The following is a 16,903-nucleotide window of genomic DNA, read 5'->3' as shown; positions in this document are numbered from 1 at the left end:
TTGGATAAATCCTGTCTAGCAGAAGCTGAGACAAAGGGAAATGAACAGAGCTGTCCATTTTGGTGTTCTCACCTCAAGGAGTCTCCAGCAGGTGGCTTCCCATGCCCAATCACCAGTTTCTTCCTCCAAACCATCTGGCAAGGTGTCTGTCCTGACATCAAATTAATTCCTCCATAAAATGCATCCTTTCCTCCATCTTCCTTTGAGTAGGGGGGATGGTGAGAGTTTGTTTGGTGAGGGGAGCATATCAGCACCCGGCACACAGGGGGTCTGCCTTCCCTCCATCCCAGGCGAAAAACTCTCCCTAGGGCAGTTGTCAAGATCACACTGATGGGTGGGATTGCAGGATACGAATGGTCATGGCTGCTATCCTAGGCTGCCCAGATCCCCCTTCAGGACTGAAGGATTTATTCCTGCCCCTCCACCCCACCCCTGCTTCTAGCTGAGCTCCTTGCCCAAGATCACACCTTCCCAGGACAGCTAGTATCCAGTGGTCCGACACTGTAGGGTAAAAACCTGGCTCCCTCAGTCCAACTCAAGCAACTCTGGAGGGCAGTCCCAGCTCCAGAATTCCTGTGGGGTCCACTGAGGTCCCTCTGTGGCTTTGCTGTCACCTGAGTTCTTCCTTTGCCAGGTTCTGCTTCCCCTCCTTGCCCCCATAGGTGTGGGTCCCAAGAGCACTCCCTAAGAAACTCCCTGCAACTCACGAGTGTTTCCTAGACCCAACCCGCAGCTGCTAGTGCCAGAGATGGTCTAAGAGCGTAGATGCTCAGATGGGATTTTAGAGCTGGATGCTCCTGCTGTCCAAGTGATAATGAGGGTCCCATCCCCAGTAGAGGAGGTGTGTACATGGCCTGAGGCCCAGGGGAACACTAAGACTGTTTAATTTTTCACCATAGTAAAACGGAATGGTTTGGCACCCATATGATCTGCCTGAGTATCTCTTAGTACTCCTTTGCCCTGTTTTGACAGTAAATGGACAAAGCAGCCAGAGCTTGAGAAATACATGGCAACCAGTGGCTCAGTCTCCTTAGGGATAGAGGTCTGAGCCACCTCACCATGTAAGCCACCTAGACCACAGAGGGGCCAGCAAAAGGTGAGAGGAATCTAGGGTAGCAGGAGAGGAGGAAAGTGATTAGTGTGTCAGTTACGCCTTGAGATGAAACTGCAGCAGCTGTGGGAGCTGTAGTTTGTCCCGCTAACCTTCCTTTTATAAGATTCCCACAGGAAAACATCTCCACCAGGGTCCTGCTCTCAGAACTGAAAAGAAACAGGTGGTTCTGCATAGCACAGGGAGTGCACTGTGCAAATGTTGCCCTCTGCTACCTGGTCCCCCTGAAGACTGAAGGACCCAGTCCCCAGCTACTAGGATGGTGGGAGGTTGACAGATCACAGCTGTCAGCCCTCTCAAGGAATTGTTCTTGGCTGAAGAGCAGCCTCACCCAAGCTCGTGCCCCACTCCTGGAGTAGCTGGCATCTGATGACTAGTCCATGCAGGAACACAAAGCCTTGGCTCCTTTTCCCCCACTCTGAGCAGCCATCCCAGCTTCAGAGCTCCCCACGGGGTCTGCCAAAGCCTCCCATGACTGCACCACCACCAAACTGCTCCCTTGGCCTCCCCTCCCCTGCTCATGAGTGCACTCCCTAATAAACTCCCTGCATGCTAATTGATAATCTCTTGTCTCTGAGTCCGCTCCAATGGAACCCAGTCTGTGAAAGGAAAGGATATTTGAGCCCAAGGCACAAACTGTTAAACTGTGGATTTAGTTCTTTTGTTTTATCTAATCCCAGAAACCCCACATACATATGTATGGTGCATCCACCACACTCCTGGCCTGTGTGGTGGACTTGATCCCCCTCCACCGCCCCCCCCCCCCCCCCCCCGCCCTGGGGAGGCAGTGTGTTCTTTATCCTGTCAGGCCAAAGATACTCCTTAAAGAGAAGAGTGATTACACAGTCCCCTCCACAGCTTTCACCAAGGTCCCATCTGGATTCAGCCTCTGCTGGGCCAAGGCCTACCATCCATCACGATAAAGCACACCATGTCCATGGCCCCTTAACAACCACAGGATGCCTATTTATGAGTCCAGGCTGCCAACATAGATCCCTCCTGTGGGCTTTCTGGGTCCGCAAGGATTTTCTGCCTTAAGGATCCTTGTGGCTCATCTCTCTCCAAAGAGAAGAGTCCCAGCTGCTTTGCTTACGGGTGGGTGAAGGTTTGGGGGAAGTTCTATCACTGCAGCAGAGTGCATGACTCTGGGAGTCTATTAAGTAAGAGGAGGGAAAGAGGGCCAAGGAGGTGATAGGACTTTACCAAGTTCAAGGCTGTAGAAGGGATGGGACTGGAAAACAGTTTTGTATCTTTTCTGTTCCATCATACCACCTCTCCTAACCCTTAGGGTTTGTGTCTACTAAAATCTAAACTGGGATATGGAGGAGAAAGGAACTAATCTATCCCATAGATCTCAGAGAGGCTTGGGACTGTGAAACACCAGATACACTGGTAGTCAAGAATGAGATGTGGGGCTAAAAACAGGATTAACAGGAAATATGTAAACAGATTATTTGGTCCTTGTCCACTCCTCCCCACCCCCACCATGTTGGTTGGAAAGAATGAATGGGATAGATGACTGTTGTCTAAAGTGATGTGTCACCATTAAACTGGTTAAAAAAAAATTCTCAATTTTTTTTTAACTTCACACTTTTTTTTTCTATAAGTTTTTTTTTTAAAGATTTTATTTATTTATTTGACAGAAATCACAAGTAGGCAGAGAGGCAGGCAGAGAGAGAGAGGAGGAAGCAGGCTCCCTGCTGAGCAGAAAGCCCGATGTGGGGCTCGAACCCAGGTCCTGGGATCATGACCTGAGCCGAAGGCAGCGGCTTAACCCACTGAGCCACCCAGGCGCCCCTTTTTTCTATAAGTTTAAGCATAGTTGACATATATTAATTTTGGGTGTAGAGTAGTGATTCGACATTCATATACATGATGAAATCACCATGGTAAGTCTAGTTACCATCATACTGCTTGTTTTTATCCTTTAATCTTAGATTCAGAAACTTTTGTGGAGGGGCAGAGATAGGGGGGACTGGGAAGTACTGCCCAGGTAGAAGGAGAAATTTATACGTGTATTATTTATGTATTTATTTTATTTTATTTTATTTTATTTTATTTTATTTTATTTTAGAGGGGGTAGAGGGGCAGAGGGAAAAGGAGAGAGAGAGAATCTTAAGCAGACTCACACCCAACACAGGCCCCATGTGGGGCTCGATCTCCGGACCCTGAGATCATGACCTTAGCCAAAACCAAGAGTCAGACGTTTAACCGACTCAGCCACCCAGGTACCCCATGTAGGATTACTGGGCAACAAAGACTCTGGATAAGAAGCCAAGAATATGACTTCATCAAATTCTAGTACTTAAAATAAGAAGTGAAGCCCTCCTACAGTAATGTGATGTGCATATCTGAATCCCTGGAATGTATCAGTCAGCCTCTGCCAATTTCTGCGGCAGGAGAAAACTAAATGCTGTAATATATATTTTTAAAATCCTCCCCCACCCCTGCCCCAGGAGACCAAAGTTTGGACAGGAAAGTCTATAGACTAGCAATCAAATCCCTCCTCACCCAATCTATGTGGTGACACTTCTAACTCTCGGTGAGTTTCTGCAAGGCTGTTGGATTTAGTGGAATTTGAAACTTGCTGAGTTTTGTGAACATATAGGCATTCCAAAAATAGAGACAGATGTCACTCTTCCAGGTTTTTCTAGAGATGACCTATGTGGTATTTAAGGAGAAAATGAGTGTTCCATCTCCTGTTTGCTGCATGGGGGACTATCCAGGAAAGAGCGAGCTGGATCCAAAGTTAGGGTTAATGGTGATCTGGTCCATGAGTCATGAAAGAAAAAGAAACCTCCACTAGACAGCAAAATTGTAGACGGAGAGATCATCTGTATTTGATCATAACAAATTATGCCAAGGTCTTGTTTTGTTCTTGTTTTTATCCATCCAAACAAAACATCTCCTCAGGCCTCAACTCAGTAAGTGTATCACCAAACACCTGGTCACTCAGGCCAAAACCTCAGGAGTCATTCCTGAGGCCTCTCTTTGTTTCAACCCTGCCCCCATTTTCAGTTAGCCATTTTCCTTGCCTACAAAATAGCCAAACCCGTACAATTTTCTCCATTTTCACTATTCTCCTCCTGGCCAAAGCTACCTTTCTCTCTCCTAGAGTACTCTGCCTGTTAACTGGTATCCCTGCTTTCAATCTTGCCCCTCCCCCCCAACTATGCTATCTTTACAGATTAAATAAGACCATGTCAGTCTCCTGCTGAAAACCTCCTGTGCCTTTCCCTTCCACTTAGAACAAAATCCAGACTTTTTACCATGGTTCCTGAAGCTCTACCTCTGGCCTCCGCCTACCTCTCTCTTCATACTACCCTGAAGTCAAACAGGCTATTCCACAGTTCCTTGAACAAGCCAACATCTTTCCCTGTCCCTTCCCCTAACCCTCTTCGCACGTGCTTTTCCCTCGGTCTGGAGGAGCCTTGCTCAAATCCTCACAGGTCAGGTCTTTATGATCTTGATCTCAGTGAACCTTCCCTGACCATCCCGAGTATCCCACAGGCCTCCGTCGCCGCCCCCCCCACCCCGCCCGCTATCAGACCGACTCCCCCAGTTAATACAGAAAGCGACACCTGAAATGATCTTTATTTTAAAGATAAAATTTTAACGTGTTTGTCTCTCGCCCACCAGGAGGTAAGCTTCCGGAGAGTGGAAACTTTGTCTCGTATGTCCAGTCCAATACCCCCACTAGGTGTCGACAGTTATCTCGTAAAGGGGCAGCCCTGGAGCTGACCGACACGGGGGCGGGGGCAATGCTAAGAAAAGGTGACAAGGGCTGTAGGGGGGCCCGAGTCACTTGGCAGAGTCCCCCACCTACCAATCCGGTCTCCCTTATGAAAGCCTAAAGGCTGAGGGGCATTTTGTCACGAAACGGTCATTCAACAATGACAACGATATTATTATTGGCAAGAAAGCCAAAAGGCGGCGTGGCCCGCCGGAAGAGGTGCGGGGTTAGGGCCCGGGCCGGGTGCCGGTCCAGCTCCAGGGCAGCGAGGCGGGTGGCCGAAGACAGGCCGGCGGAGCGCAGCGGGGCCTGGGGCTGTCGGGAGGGTCGGAGCTGCGGGCCCGGGCTGCGAGGCGGGCGGCAGAGCCGGGAGGACCGAGCAGGGTCGCGGCGCGGCCCGGGAGCTGGCCCGGTCTCGCCGGCGCCGCGCTTTCGCTTCCGGGTGAGGGGCGGGCGAGAAGAGCAGTTCCGGGGCGGGCGGCGGTTCCGGCTGTGCGGGCCGCACCGCGGCTACTGGTCCCGGGCGCGCGGAGGGCGCGAGTGGCGCGCGGGGGCCGAGGGGGCGCGAGGCGGCGGCGCGGGGACTCCGGGCCCCGACGGCGGCCCATGGGGCGGGAGGCGTGAGGCCGCGGCCTGCCCGGGGCTCGGGGGGTGGGGGGAGCGGGGCGGGGAGATGGATAAACTGACCATCATCTCAGGATGTCTCTTTCTGGCCGCCGATATCTTCGCCATCGCCAGCATCGCCAACCCGGACTGGATCAACACCGGGGAGTCCGCGGGTGAGCGGCGGGCGCGCAGGGGCCCGGGCGGGGGATTGGCTGAGGGCTGAGGGCGGGGAGCGGAGGGGAGACCCGGCTGAGGGGAAAACGGGGCTGGAGGGTGCGAGGCGGGGGCTGGCTTGAGGAGGGCGGGGGCGAGAGGCGTCTGGGGCTGCGGGACCGGGAGCCCGGGGGCCCGAGCGGGTGGGGAAGAAGACGCGCGGTCGCGAGCGGGACCCTCGGGCTGAGGGGAGCGGCGCCCCAGGCTGAGCGAAAAGTGGCGGAGGGGCGACGAGACCTAGGCTGGGCTGGCGGGTCCCGGACGGGGAAGGGGGCTGGTGAGGAGACAGTCCCTGGACCTGAGGGACCGCGGAGGAACGAGCTTTGTCCTGGTTTGGGGGAGTGGGGTGGGGGGGCGAAAGTCCAGGTGGGAGACGGGAAGAAACCGATTTGGAGAAAACCGAGGTGCCTGTGAAGGAATTAGAAACTAGGCGGAGAGCCGGAGCTGGCGCTGGGAAGAAGGCAGCCTGTAGGGCAGAGCGAGTACCCCCAGAGAGCTGCGTGAGGAGTCAGGCAGGTCCCGGCCCCGGCCCGGGAGGGAGCTGCAGCCGGGCTCCTGGTGGCCCGACCAGACAGGGTTAATGGTGCTGGGGGAGCTGGCGTGCTCGGCGAGGGCGGGGTGGGGGGTGGGGGGTCTCCCTCCCCGCGCCCTAGTCTGTCCCCTGCCCGCTTGGCAGTGTTTAAGACGCATGTGCCTTCCGATTTTCCCTTTGAAGTCTGTGTGATTATAATTTTGCTTTATTTTAGGCCCGGGAGCTATAATAATACTAATAATAAACTTCATTTTATGGAGCATCTTTCATTCCAGCGCATCACAAAATGCTTTAGAGATCTTAATAGTAGTTAGAAAATTAAATAACACATTAGAGTTTCAGGCAGCCCAGCAGCAGTAGCAGTGGCTGCTATAACACCAAGGAGCTGTAGGCAGCAGAGAAGAGGTGATGCCCTCAGGAGAGAAGTAGGCATCCTTCTGAAGGGTATCCCAGGTGAATGCCCTTGCAGGATTTTTCTCATCTTGGACCACCTCATATGCGCACGCACACACTCACTTCCTCTCTCTCTCTCTCTGTCTCTGTCACGCACACACACGCACACTCACTCACTCACTCAGACCTGTGAGACCAAACCTCTAATTAATGTCACAGCTGTCAGGAGAGCTGATGAGAATGAAGGAATGAGCTTGTTTTTTAACTGCTTGTTCAGTGCAGGTGAAGGGAATATTGGGGGTTGGGAATGTCAGACTCCCTCCGTGAATAATTTGTTATAAAAATGTATCACTGTGCTGTCAAAGTTACCTCTTAAGTATTACTTATGGTTCTGTATTTATCCTGCAGTATATTTAGCTCTTAAAAAAAGCTGTAGCTGGGACATTTGTTGCTCCCTCCTCCCTCCCTTCTCTCCTCCATCTAGATCTAGTAACACAAAATCATGCTGTCACATTTACGGGTTATTAAAATAACACACTAAAAAATTCTCCTTTTCTTGCCTTTACAAGTTTTAGCAGAGCTTTTAATTGTAAAACATGTATGATTATTTTGATGTGATTGAGCTGTTAATGCTGTTATATATTGCAATATATAAATTATCAAATACATTTAAGCATACACTTTGTATGCCTAATTACACAATGCTATATGTCGATTCTGTCTGTTTTTTAAAATTTGTAAGGTGAATAAGAAAATGTTTGGAATTGTTTGGAATTTGAAGAAACTATGGGCTGTTTCTGAAAATGTTGACAGTGTCAACTACTAGTTTCTGCAGTTATATGTGTGACATCCACTTCATGGCCTGTTGTTTTTATCTTAATTATATTTGCAATGACTTCTTTCATGAGACTTCCTTTGGGACCTTATATGCCTAGGTATATAAGAAGAGGTATATAAGGTATATAAGAAGAGGTTTCACTGTTCTAACAGAGAAGATGCTTTGCTTTTTTTTTTTTTTTTTTAAGATTTTATTTATTTATTTGACAGAGAGAGAGATCACAAGTAGGCAGAGAGGCAGGCAGAGAGAGGAGGAAGCAGGCTCACCGCTGAGCAGAGAGCCCGATGCGGGGCTTGATCCCAGGACCCTGAGATCATGACCTGAGCTGAAGGCAGAGGCTTACCCACTGAGCCACCCAGTCGCCCCGAGAAGATGCTTTTTGTGAAGTGCTTGTAGGTGAATCCCAAAGTAAATGTCCATGGGAAAGATACACAGTTGATCCTTGAACATGGGTTTGAACTGCACTAGTCCACTTACACATGGATTTTCTTCGATAAGAAGTCTTATAGTACTGTAAGAAGAAATAAAATCTTCTTTGATAAGAAAAAATAAATACAGTACTGGAATGTATTTTCTCTTATGATTATCTTAACATTTTCTCTAGCTTGCTTTATTCTAAGAATACAATGTATAACACATATAACCTACAAAACATGTGTTAATCAGCTATTTATGTTATTGGCAAGGCTTCTAGTCAACAGGCTATTAGTAGTTAAGTTTTGGGGGGAGTCACAAATTATGCATGGATTTTCAACTGTGCAGGACAGGAATAACCCCTTCATATCAGTAGACAAAGTCTTCGGCTATGAGTTGCTGCAGAGATGGGAGGGACAGAAGTTCATGGCTTGAAAGAAGTAGAATGTGTTTGAAATAAGTAAATAGTTGGAGAGAAGACATGCCAACCAGTGATACAGGAGGATTGTATAGCAGCATGGAAACCTAGCAGCATTGAAGTCAGTGGACAAGAACATAGAATGTGATAAGCCATCTTCCTTATTAGCCTTCTCTGGTAGTGCTCAGCTGGTTTGATACCAGAGGATGATGAAAGCTAGTAGAAGGTTTCATTCGTGTTTGGGGTTTGCTAACAAAATGCAACAGAATGACAGAGGAGCAAAGATGTTTAACGTATTGGCCAAAATGTCATAATGATGACTCATTGATTCTCAGCTGGATAAAAAATAAAAGTGAATAAAGGAAAAAAGCTGATGTATTAGTCAGTGAATAGCGGATGGTACATGGTCAATGGAATAGTGGACCCAATAGAATTGAAGACCTGACTGGGAGTGATTGATAAAGTGGAAGGACAGAAGGTCCAGAGTGACAGAAGGGTTGTGTGGCTAAAATGGGTGGAGGAGGTAGGTTTTTTTTCTTAATGGTTTCCTTCACGGTCTTAGGAAACCTTTCAGTTAAATATTCTGTAACATGGAAGAGGAATAATAGGCGGTAGTAGGAAATTTTTCAAAAAATCATATCTAACCTATATTTCTTACCTTAAATATGTCAGACAGTAAGCCCCAAAAATTAAATGGGATTGTTCCTTTATTGACTTGTGCTGTGATAAGATGCACCTGAATTTTGCCTGGTACAGCATTTGTATGCTCAATGTACACTTTTATCTGAGCAGAAAGATCTAGTCTTGAGTTAAAAAAACAAACAAACAAACAAAACACCTGGACAGAATTACACCTTCCAAATCAATGAAACATTTACGGGAAGTTCAGATAAGATGGCAGAGGTGAGGGCGCCTGGGTGGCTCAGTGGGTTAGGCCGCTGCCTTCGGCTCAGGTCATGATCCCAGCGTCCTGGGATCGAGTCCCACATCGGGCTCTCTGCTCAGCAGGGAGCCTGCTTCCCTCTCTCTCTCTCTCTCTGCCTGCCTCTCCGTCTACTTGTGATCTCTGTCAAATAAATAAATAAAATCTTAAAAAAAAAAAAAAAGATGGCAGAGGTGACAGGACTAGCTTTATTCCAAGATCTCCACAGAAGTGACAGCCTAGCAGCAAAAAGTTGTGTTGGTTCCCTTCAATGCATGAAATACAGCATATTTTGATGGTGATGTTTTTAGTGCAGTTTTTATTTTTATTTTTTTATTTTTTATTTTTTAAAGATTTTATTTATTTATTTGACAGAGAGATCACAAGCAGGCAGAGAGGCAGGCAGAGAGAGAGGAGGAAGCAGGCTCCCTGCTGAGCAGAGAGCCCAATGCGGGGCTCGATCCCAGGACTCTGAGATCATGACCTGAGCCGAAGGCAGCGGCTTAACCCACTGAGCCACCCAGGCGCCCCTATTTTTATTTTTTTAAAGATTTTATTTGTTTATTTGACACAGAGAGATCACAAGTAGGCAGAGAGGCAGGCAGAGAGAGAGAGGGAAGCAGGCTCCCCGCTGAGCAGAGAGCCTGATGTGGGACTTGATTCTAGGACCCTGAGATCATGACCTGAGCCGAAGGCAGAAGCTTTAACCCACTGAGCCACCCAGGTGCCCCTTTAGTGCAGTTTTTAAAGTGGACAAAATATATTTTGAAAATTGAATACTGGAACTGAAAGGTTCTGCAGATGTAATTTGAAAACCACTGCAGTGAACTAGTATGGAAAGTTTCAGGATTCAAATCCAAACTTCATCACTTATTAGCTCTTTGATTTGGAGCAAGTTACTTAGACTCTCTCTTTACAGTTCTTCCTCTATAAAATAGGAATATTAATAGTACCCACCTGATTGAATTGTTATGATTGAGTTCATCCATGTAAAACATTTAGAACAGTACCTGACATATAGTAAGTGCTCATTAAATGTTAGATATTGTTGTATTGCTGTTGTGGTATGATAACATATCCCAGTTTTGAAATTAAGGCTTCCGATTTTTTACTGTGAGAACTGACATCTATTAGATGTTCTTGGTAATAAGGAAATATCAAGAATAATATGGCCAGGCTTAGCAGAAGTCAGATTAATCTTCCTCTTGGCATTGGACCTTCTGTATCACTCCTATCACTGTTCTTCATTTAGTCTTTCATCTCCATATTCTAGTTTATCTACTCTTCAGTTTCTACTTGAACTATAAAAGAAGGAAATAAAATCTCCACAAACCAAAAACTAAATAGGTTAACTTCCTAATATCCTGGCTAATAAACTGTATTATAAGGTTGTGAACCATGCTTCATACTGGCAGAATTTTTAGTTAGATTTTATTGCATTAGTGCAAATACAGAGAAAGTACATTCATTTTATTTTCATCTCTGTGGTAACATTTCCTGGGCTTGCTCTGATAGCTTGTAGGTTATGCACAAACTTTTGAAGATGTAATGAAACAGAAGTAGATATTATATGTATGAGGAAAGTACCCAGGGAAGCACTTTAGAAAGGACCCTTAGTGGTTCCTATAGTAAAAAAAAAAATATTGAATGTCAGGTGAATATAAGGGCAAAAATTGCATAATTCTGCATTTCTTCTGGCTACTGGAATTCAACATCAGTAACAATATCTTTCATTTTATATAGTGCATTATAGTTTTTGGAGCAACCTAACATCCATGACTTGATTTGATTTCTTAGGCTTTTTATATTTTGCCGATGTAGAATAGTCATTTCCACATCTTTTCCCACATGTCAGTGCTTTGCACATGAGATTTGAGTTTCAGTGTTGCAGACTCCCTTCAGGTAAACTCTTCATTGAAATATTACCGATATCTTATTTATGCACACCTTTTATTTACTTAATGGAGGGGTAAGATTGAAAGCAGTGATACCAGTTAACAGGCAGAGTACTCTAGGAGAGAGAAATGTAGCTTTGGCCAGGATGAGAATAGTGAAAATGGAGAAAATTGTATGGGTTTGATTATTTTGTAGGCAAGGAAAATGGCTAACTGACAGTGGGGGAGGGGTTGAAACGGAGAGGCCTCAGGAATGACTCCTAAGGTTTTGGCCTGAGTGACCAGGTGTTTGGTGATACTTTTTACTGAGTTGAGGCCTGAGGTTAAAATTCAAGTGGCTGAAGTTCTTGCCAGATTTTCAGAAGAGGGGAAGAAGGAGATTTGGGTTTTAGTCTTAAAGTGGTGTCCTTGGCTTTGTACAAGTTCCTTAACCTCATTGTCAACTGTTTTCTCATCCCTCAAGAGACATATTTTTGTGGGGGAAAAAAGTTTTTTAGTTTCATTGAGTTAATTCTAAGAAAGCAACTCAGCAATGCTGCTTCTGATAAATAAAAATCATCTAGAGATCCCTTTATTGAGCCATCATTCCTCTACACCAAGGATTTTAGTGACCATTTAGAGTTATGCCATCCCATGGCCAACTATCCTATGCTCAACTATCATCTTTCATAGTTTGGTGTTCTTAACAGAGAGTTCCAGATGTTTTCCAAAAGTCTCTTCCAGTACATTAAGGAACTCCTCTTTTGTGTCTGATCAGATTTCCCTCTATACAGTTGGTTATCACATTCACTTTGTAGTGTGTGGTAGTTAGTATATTTATTCCTGAAAAGATTTTCATTCTTACTCTTTTTTAAATTGTTTAGATTAGATGTTAGAGTGTTTAAGGAGTCATAATAACAGACACACTCTTCCCTGCTTATATTCTGAACTGAGGGGAAAAAAGAATAGAATCCAGAATTTTATTTTATTTCTAATTAAAAGGATATTGGAGAATATGGCTGTTATCTGTGGACAGGCATCTTCCTCTTACTGGATCTCAAAATTGAACAGATTAATCATCCATTCCCAGGCAGGATGGAGGCACCTGCCCTGTAAGGCTTCCAGCATGAAAGAAGAGAGAAAATGAGTACTACCTATGGGCAAATTGCTCCCAAGCGCAAAAGTTAGACCACATATGCCCAGTTTTTTCTCCTACTAAACTGCTAGTCATATGAAGTCATTCCTTTGACATGGAAAGGTTTAAGTGAGGAGACACAGATAAGCTAAGAGCATTATGCTACAGCCCCCACCCTATCCCATCGCCCATCCCCAACCTAGGAGATGGCTGACCTTTTTTGGGTTGGGGAGAAGAAATTTCTTTCTGCCCAAGAATAAAAACTGGCCGGTGCTTGGGGAGGTGAAAGACTTGAAGAGGGAGACATTTTCCTGTTGTGCTGCCCACTACCTTCTCCACAGGAAATCCTGGTAAACCTCAGATAGGGGACTGGGTGCTTGACATGTGTCATTTAAGATCTACAAGTGGATCTGGCCTACAAATTGGGGTCCTTGGTTTAGAACATGAAAATTACAAGCCATTCAAGCAGACCTGTTTTATTAAGTACTAGAAAATTATTAAATAGTGCTTTCCCCTGAGTGGTAACAACTTCAGTGATCACAGAAGTGTTTTACCATGAAGGAGCTCTGTAACATCAGTTTAAACAAACAGAGCAGTCTGTCCAGAACTTCATTTTGTTCATCACTTTGGACATGACTTTTAGTGAAGGACAGAATTTGATTCTAACTAAGAGGGCAAAAATCTTGCAATTGTATTCGCCTTTAATTTAAGAAGCATTCACAGAATTTCTCCAATGGTCTTTTGAGTCTTTTTCCAGTAAATTGCTTTTTAAAAAAACAGCTTTATTGAAATATAAGTCCACCAACCATAAAATTCACCCATGTCAAGTGTGCATGTAGTGGCTTTTAGCATATTCATAAAGTTGTGCCACCATCACTATAGTCAATTTTTAAAAATTATTTTTATTAACATATAATGTATTATTTGCCCCAGGGGTACAGATCTGTGAATCATCAGGCTTAGACATTTCACAGCACTCACCATAGCACATACCCTCTCCAGTGTTCATCACGCAGCCACCCTCTCCCTACCCTCCCATCCCCCAGCAACCCTCAGTTTGTTTTGTGAGATTAAGAGTCTCTTATGGTTTGTCTCCCTCCTGATCCCATCTTGTTTCATTTTTTCTTTCCCCTGCCTTTCAAATTCCTCATATCAGAGAGATCATATGATGATTGTCTTTCTCTATTGACTTACTTCGCTCAGCATAATACCTTCTAGTTCCATTCACGTTGTCGCAAACGACAAGATTTCATTTCTTTTGATGGCTGCATAGTATTCCAATTGTGTGTGTGTGTGTGTGTGTGTGTGTGTGTGTGTGTGTATCACATCTTCGTTATGCATTCATCCATTGGTGGACATCTAGGTTCTTTCCATAGCTTGGCTATTATGAACATTGCTGCTATAAACATTTGGGTGCACATGCCCCTTCGGATCACTACATTTGTATCTTTGGGGTAAATACCCAGTAGTGCGATTCCTGGGTCGTAGGGTAGCTCTATTTTCAATTTTTTGAGGAACCTCCATGCTGTTTTCCAGAGTGGCTGCACCAGCTTGCATTCCCACCAGCAGTGTAGGAGGGTTCCCCTTTCTCCGCATCCTCACCGACATCTGTCGTTTCCTAACTTGTTAATTTTAGCCAATTCTGACTGGTGTGAGGTGGTATCTCATTGTGGTTTTGATTTGTATTTCCCTGATGCCATCACTACAATCAATTTTAGAACATTTTTAGTACCCTCGAAAGAAACCCCCATCCCTTAGCCATCACCCTTCAACTTTCTTTTTTTTTTTTTTTAAAGATTTTATTTATTTATTTGAGAGAGAGACAGTGAGAGAGAGCGTGAGTGAGGAGAAGGTCAGAGGGAGAAGCAGACTCCCCATGGAGCTGAGAGCCTGATGTGGGACTCGATCCCGGGACTCCAGGATCATGACCTGAGCCGAAGGCAGTCGTCTAACCAACTGAGCCACCCAGGCGTCCCACCCTTCAACTTTCTGTTCTTAGGCAACCGCCAGTCTTTCTGTCTCTAAGGATTTGCCTATTCTGGACATTATATATAAATGGAATCATACAATATGTGGTCTTTTATGATTGGTTTCACTTAGCATGTTTTCAAGGTTCATATCCATATTATAGTAAACATTGGTACTTCATTTCTTTTTATGGCCAAATTAATTTATCCATTCATCAGTTGAACATTTGGGCCAGTACATTTCTTTTATTTCAAAGAATAAAACTTCCTTAAAATGAGCCAAGTGGTACTTTTTAAAATTTTTTATTTTTTTTAAGATTTTATTTATTTATTTGACAGACAGAGATCACAAGTAAGCAGAGAGGCAGGCAGAGAGAGAGGGAGGGAAGCAGGCTCCCCGCTGAGCAGAGAGCCCGATGTGGGACTCGATCCCAGGACCCTGGGATCATGACCTGAGCCGAAGGCAGAGGCTTTAACCCACTGAGCCACCCAGCCACCCTTTTATTTGTTTTTTTTTTTTTTTTTAAGTGGCATTACCAGTGTAAATAATACTTGGCAAATAATAAGAACTTTGAGTAGAAATTCAAAGACCAGTCTTTTTTATAGTGTTACAGGACATACTTGAAACTTGAAATCATTTATGATGCTGTAAATTTCACAGTGTAGGCCAGATTTTCCAATATGAGATTAGATTTCCTGAACAAAGCATTTATTTCCTTTACAACCTTGGTTTCAGAAGTCCTCTCTTTTTACTATTACCAGTAGGGATGTTGGCACTTCAGGAGGAAGAATATAAGCTAATAGGCCTAAAAGTTTTGAAGAAGGGGAATTTGGGACCAAGAATATGGACAGAAGCCATGAGTAAATGGAAATCATCAGAAGGCAGGAAGTTTCCAAAAAGAAATGACAGAGTGATGATGCCATTGCATTTATTAGACAGACCAGACTTCTTAAATTCTGTCACTTGGCTGTTCAAGACAAAGCTTTCAAAGCTGGCATAATGTAGTCACATACCTCCGCTGTTCAGCAGGGTATGACCTACAGCAGTGTTTTTGTTTAACCCCTTTTCTGATAAATATTAGGTTTGTACTGGAGTTGCAACAGAGTAAAATTAAAATGGTCCCCCCGGATTTAGAGGCAGCCATATCTAGATATGATTCTTGGATTCCCATTTTATAAGTTTTATGATTTGGGGCATGTAATTTGATTTCTCAGCTATATAATGGGGACAATGTATTTATTTCAAGGGATGGTTGTGAGGAAATAAACCGTGGCGTTTAAGGAATTAGCACATGGTCTGGTACATACCAAAATGCTCCAGTGTTGGTCATAATTATTATGTAAAAAGTCAAAACATTTAAATTTTTTAATATTTCCCTTTTTATTGCCTGTCTTGCTTACTTACAGCTTGCTTTGTTCTAAAAAGAGACTTAAGGCAACATGGTGTGTCTGTATTTGAGTATAACTGAAACCCAGCAGAGTCCAGTCCAGGAAAGTCCAATCCTTTGTAGTGGTAATATCAACTTGATGGGATACATATAAATACCAAAGCCAAGGCCTGCATTGGGTTTATATGTCTCTGGAACAGATTGAAGAGGTTTTCTAAATGAAAGGCAGCCTAGCGTCATAGAAAGGGCACACGGGTTTTGGAATTATACCAAAACCAGCATGTAGTCAGATGCCAGTCCTGCTATTTCCTAGCCGTCTAGTTAATTTTAGACATGTTGTAGTTGAGTTTTTTTTTTTTTAAAGATTTTATTTATTTATCTGACAGAGAGAAATCACAAGTAGGCAGAGAGGCAGGCAGAGAGAGAGGAGGAAGCAGGCTCCCTGCTGAGCAGAGAGCCCGATGCGGGGCTCGATCCCAGGACCCTGAGATCATGACCTGAGCCGAAGGCAGCGGCTTAACCCACTGAGCCACCCAGGCGCCCGAGTTTTTTAATTAGTAAAAATTGTATCATTCAGACTTGATTGATACTTTTCTTCAGCCCTTCCAACTGTTAGCAGGTTCAGACTCTCAACTTTCCGATCTCCTATAGGTTAAAGAGTAAGAACTGCAGTGCACTATGAAAATCCTTTAGTTCAGAAGTTTTTTTTTTTTTTTAAGGTTTTGTTTATTTATTTATTTGAGAGAGAGAGCGTGCATGGGTGCAGGCTCCGAGAGGGAGAGGGAAAGAATCTCAGGTGGACTCTGTGCTGAGCACGGAGCCTGATGTGGGCCTTGATCTCCTGATCCGGAGATCGTGACCTGAGCTGAAACCAAGAGTCAGACGCTTAACTGACTGAGCCACACAGGTACCCCCAGAAGTTATTTTTAAAGGAATTTACCCAAGAGCTAGTTATCTATAAACTTTATAGTTGAGTATCAAGAGTCAGTCTCACATCAAAGGCTAAAAATACATTTGGAATATATGAGATCGTCGTTTCTTTATAGAGACCTGGCAAATAGTATAACTGAAAATTTAGTTTTTGTCTACAGAATAAAATTTCTTCTGGTTGTCTTTAGCTTCCGTAATGCAACTGTGAATTTTGGCGTTTTTTTCTGTACTTCATTTTAATGCATATTTAAGCGTTTGGTCCATATTACATAATCTTGTAGGGGAAATTTGGTCACATAATGAAGTATTGCTGTTTAAGAAATTGTTATTGTTGGATTGTAAATAAGAGCTTAATCATGCAACTTGAATGGATAATTATTTACATGGTGACCTTCTTTTATATCCCCTAAATAACCCAGGAGATTAGGC

General features: G+C 44.5%; 1 protein-coding gene across 3 annotated transcripts in view; it reads left to right on the top strand.

Annotated features, from left to right (window-relative positions):
* The first annotated feature begins 5,384 nt into the window (after positions 1 to 5,384).
* Positions 5,385 to 16,903, top strand: part of MOSMO (modulator of smoothened) — a 64,358-nt gene continuing 52,839 nt past the window's right edge. For all 3 annotated transcript variants that reach the window (XM_047712871.1, XM_047712873.1, XM_047712872.1), the window contains exon 1: positions 5,385 to 5,623. In XM_047712871.1, the coding sequence (XP_047568827.1) occupies positions 5,518 to 5,623 (106 nt within the window). In that variant the 5' untranslated portion in view covers positions 5,385 to 5,517. The remainder of the gene's footprint in view (positions 5,624 to 16,903) is intronic.

This window comes from Lutra lutra, chromosome 18 (assembly GCF_902655055.1).
Source record: "Lutra lutra chromosome 18, mLutLut1.2, whole genome shotgun sequence".
NCBI lineage: Eukaryota > Metazoa > Chordata > Mammalia > Carnivora > Mustelidae > Lutra > Lutra lutra.
This window is presented reverse-complemented; position numbering and strand designations above follow the sequence as displayed.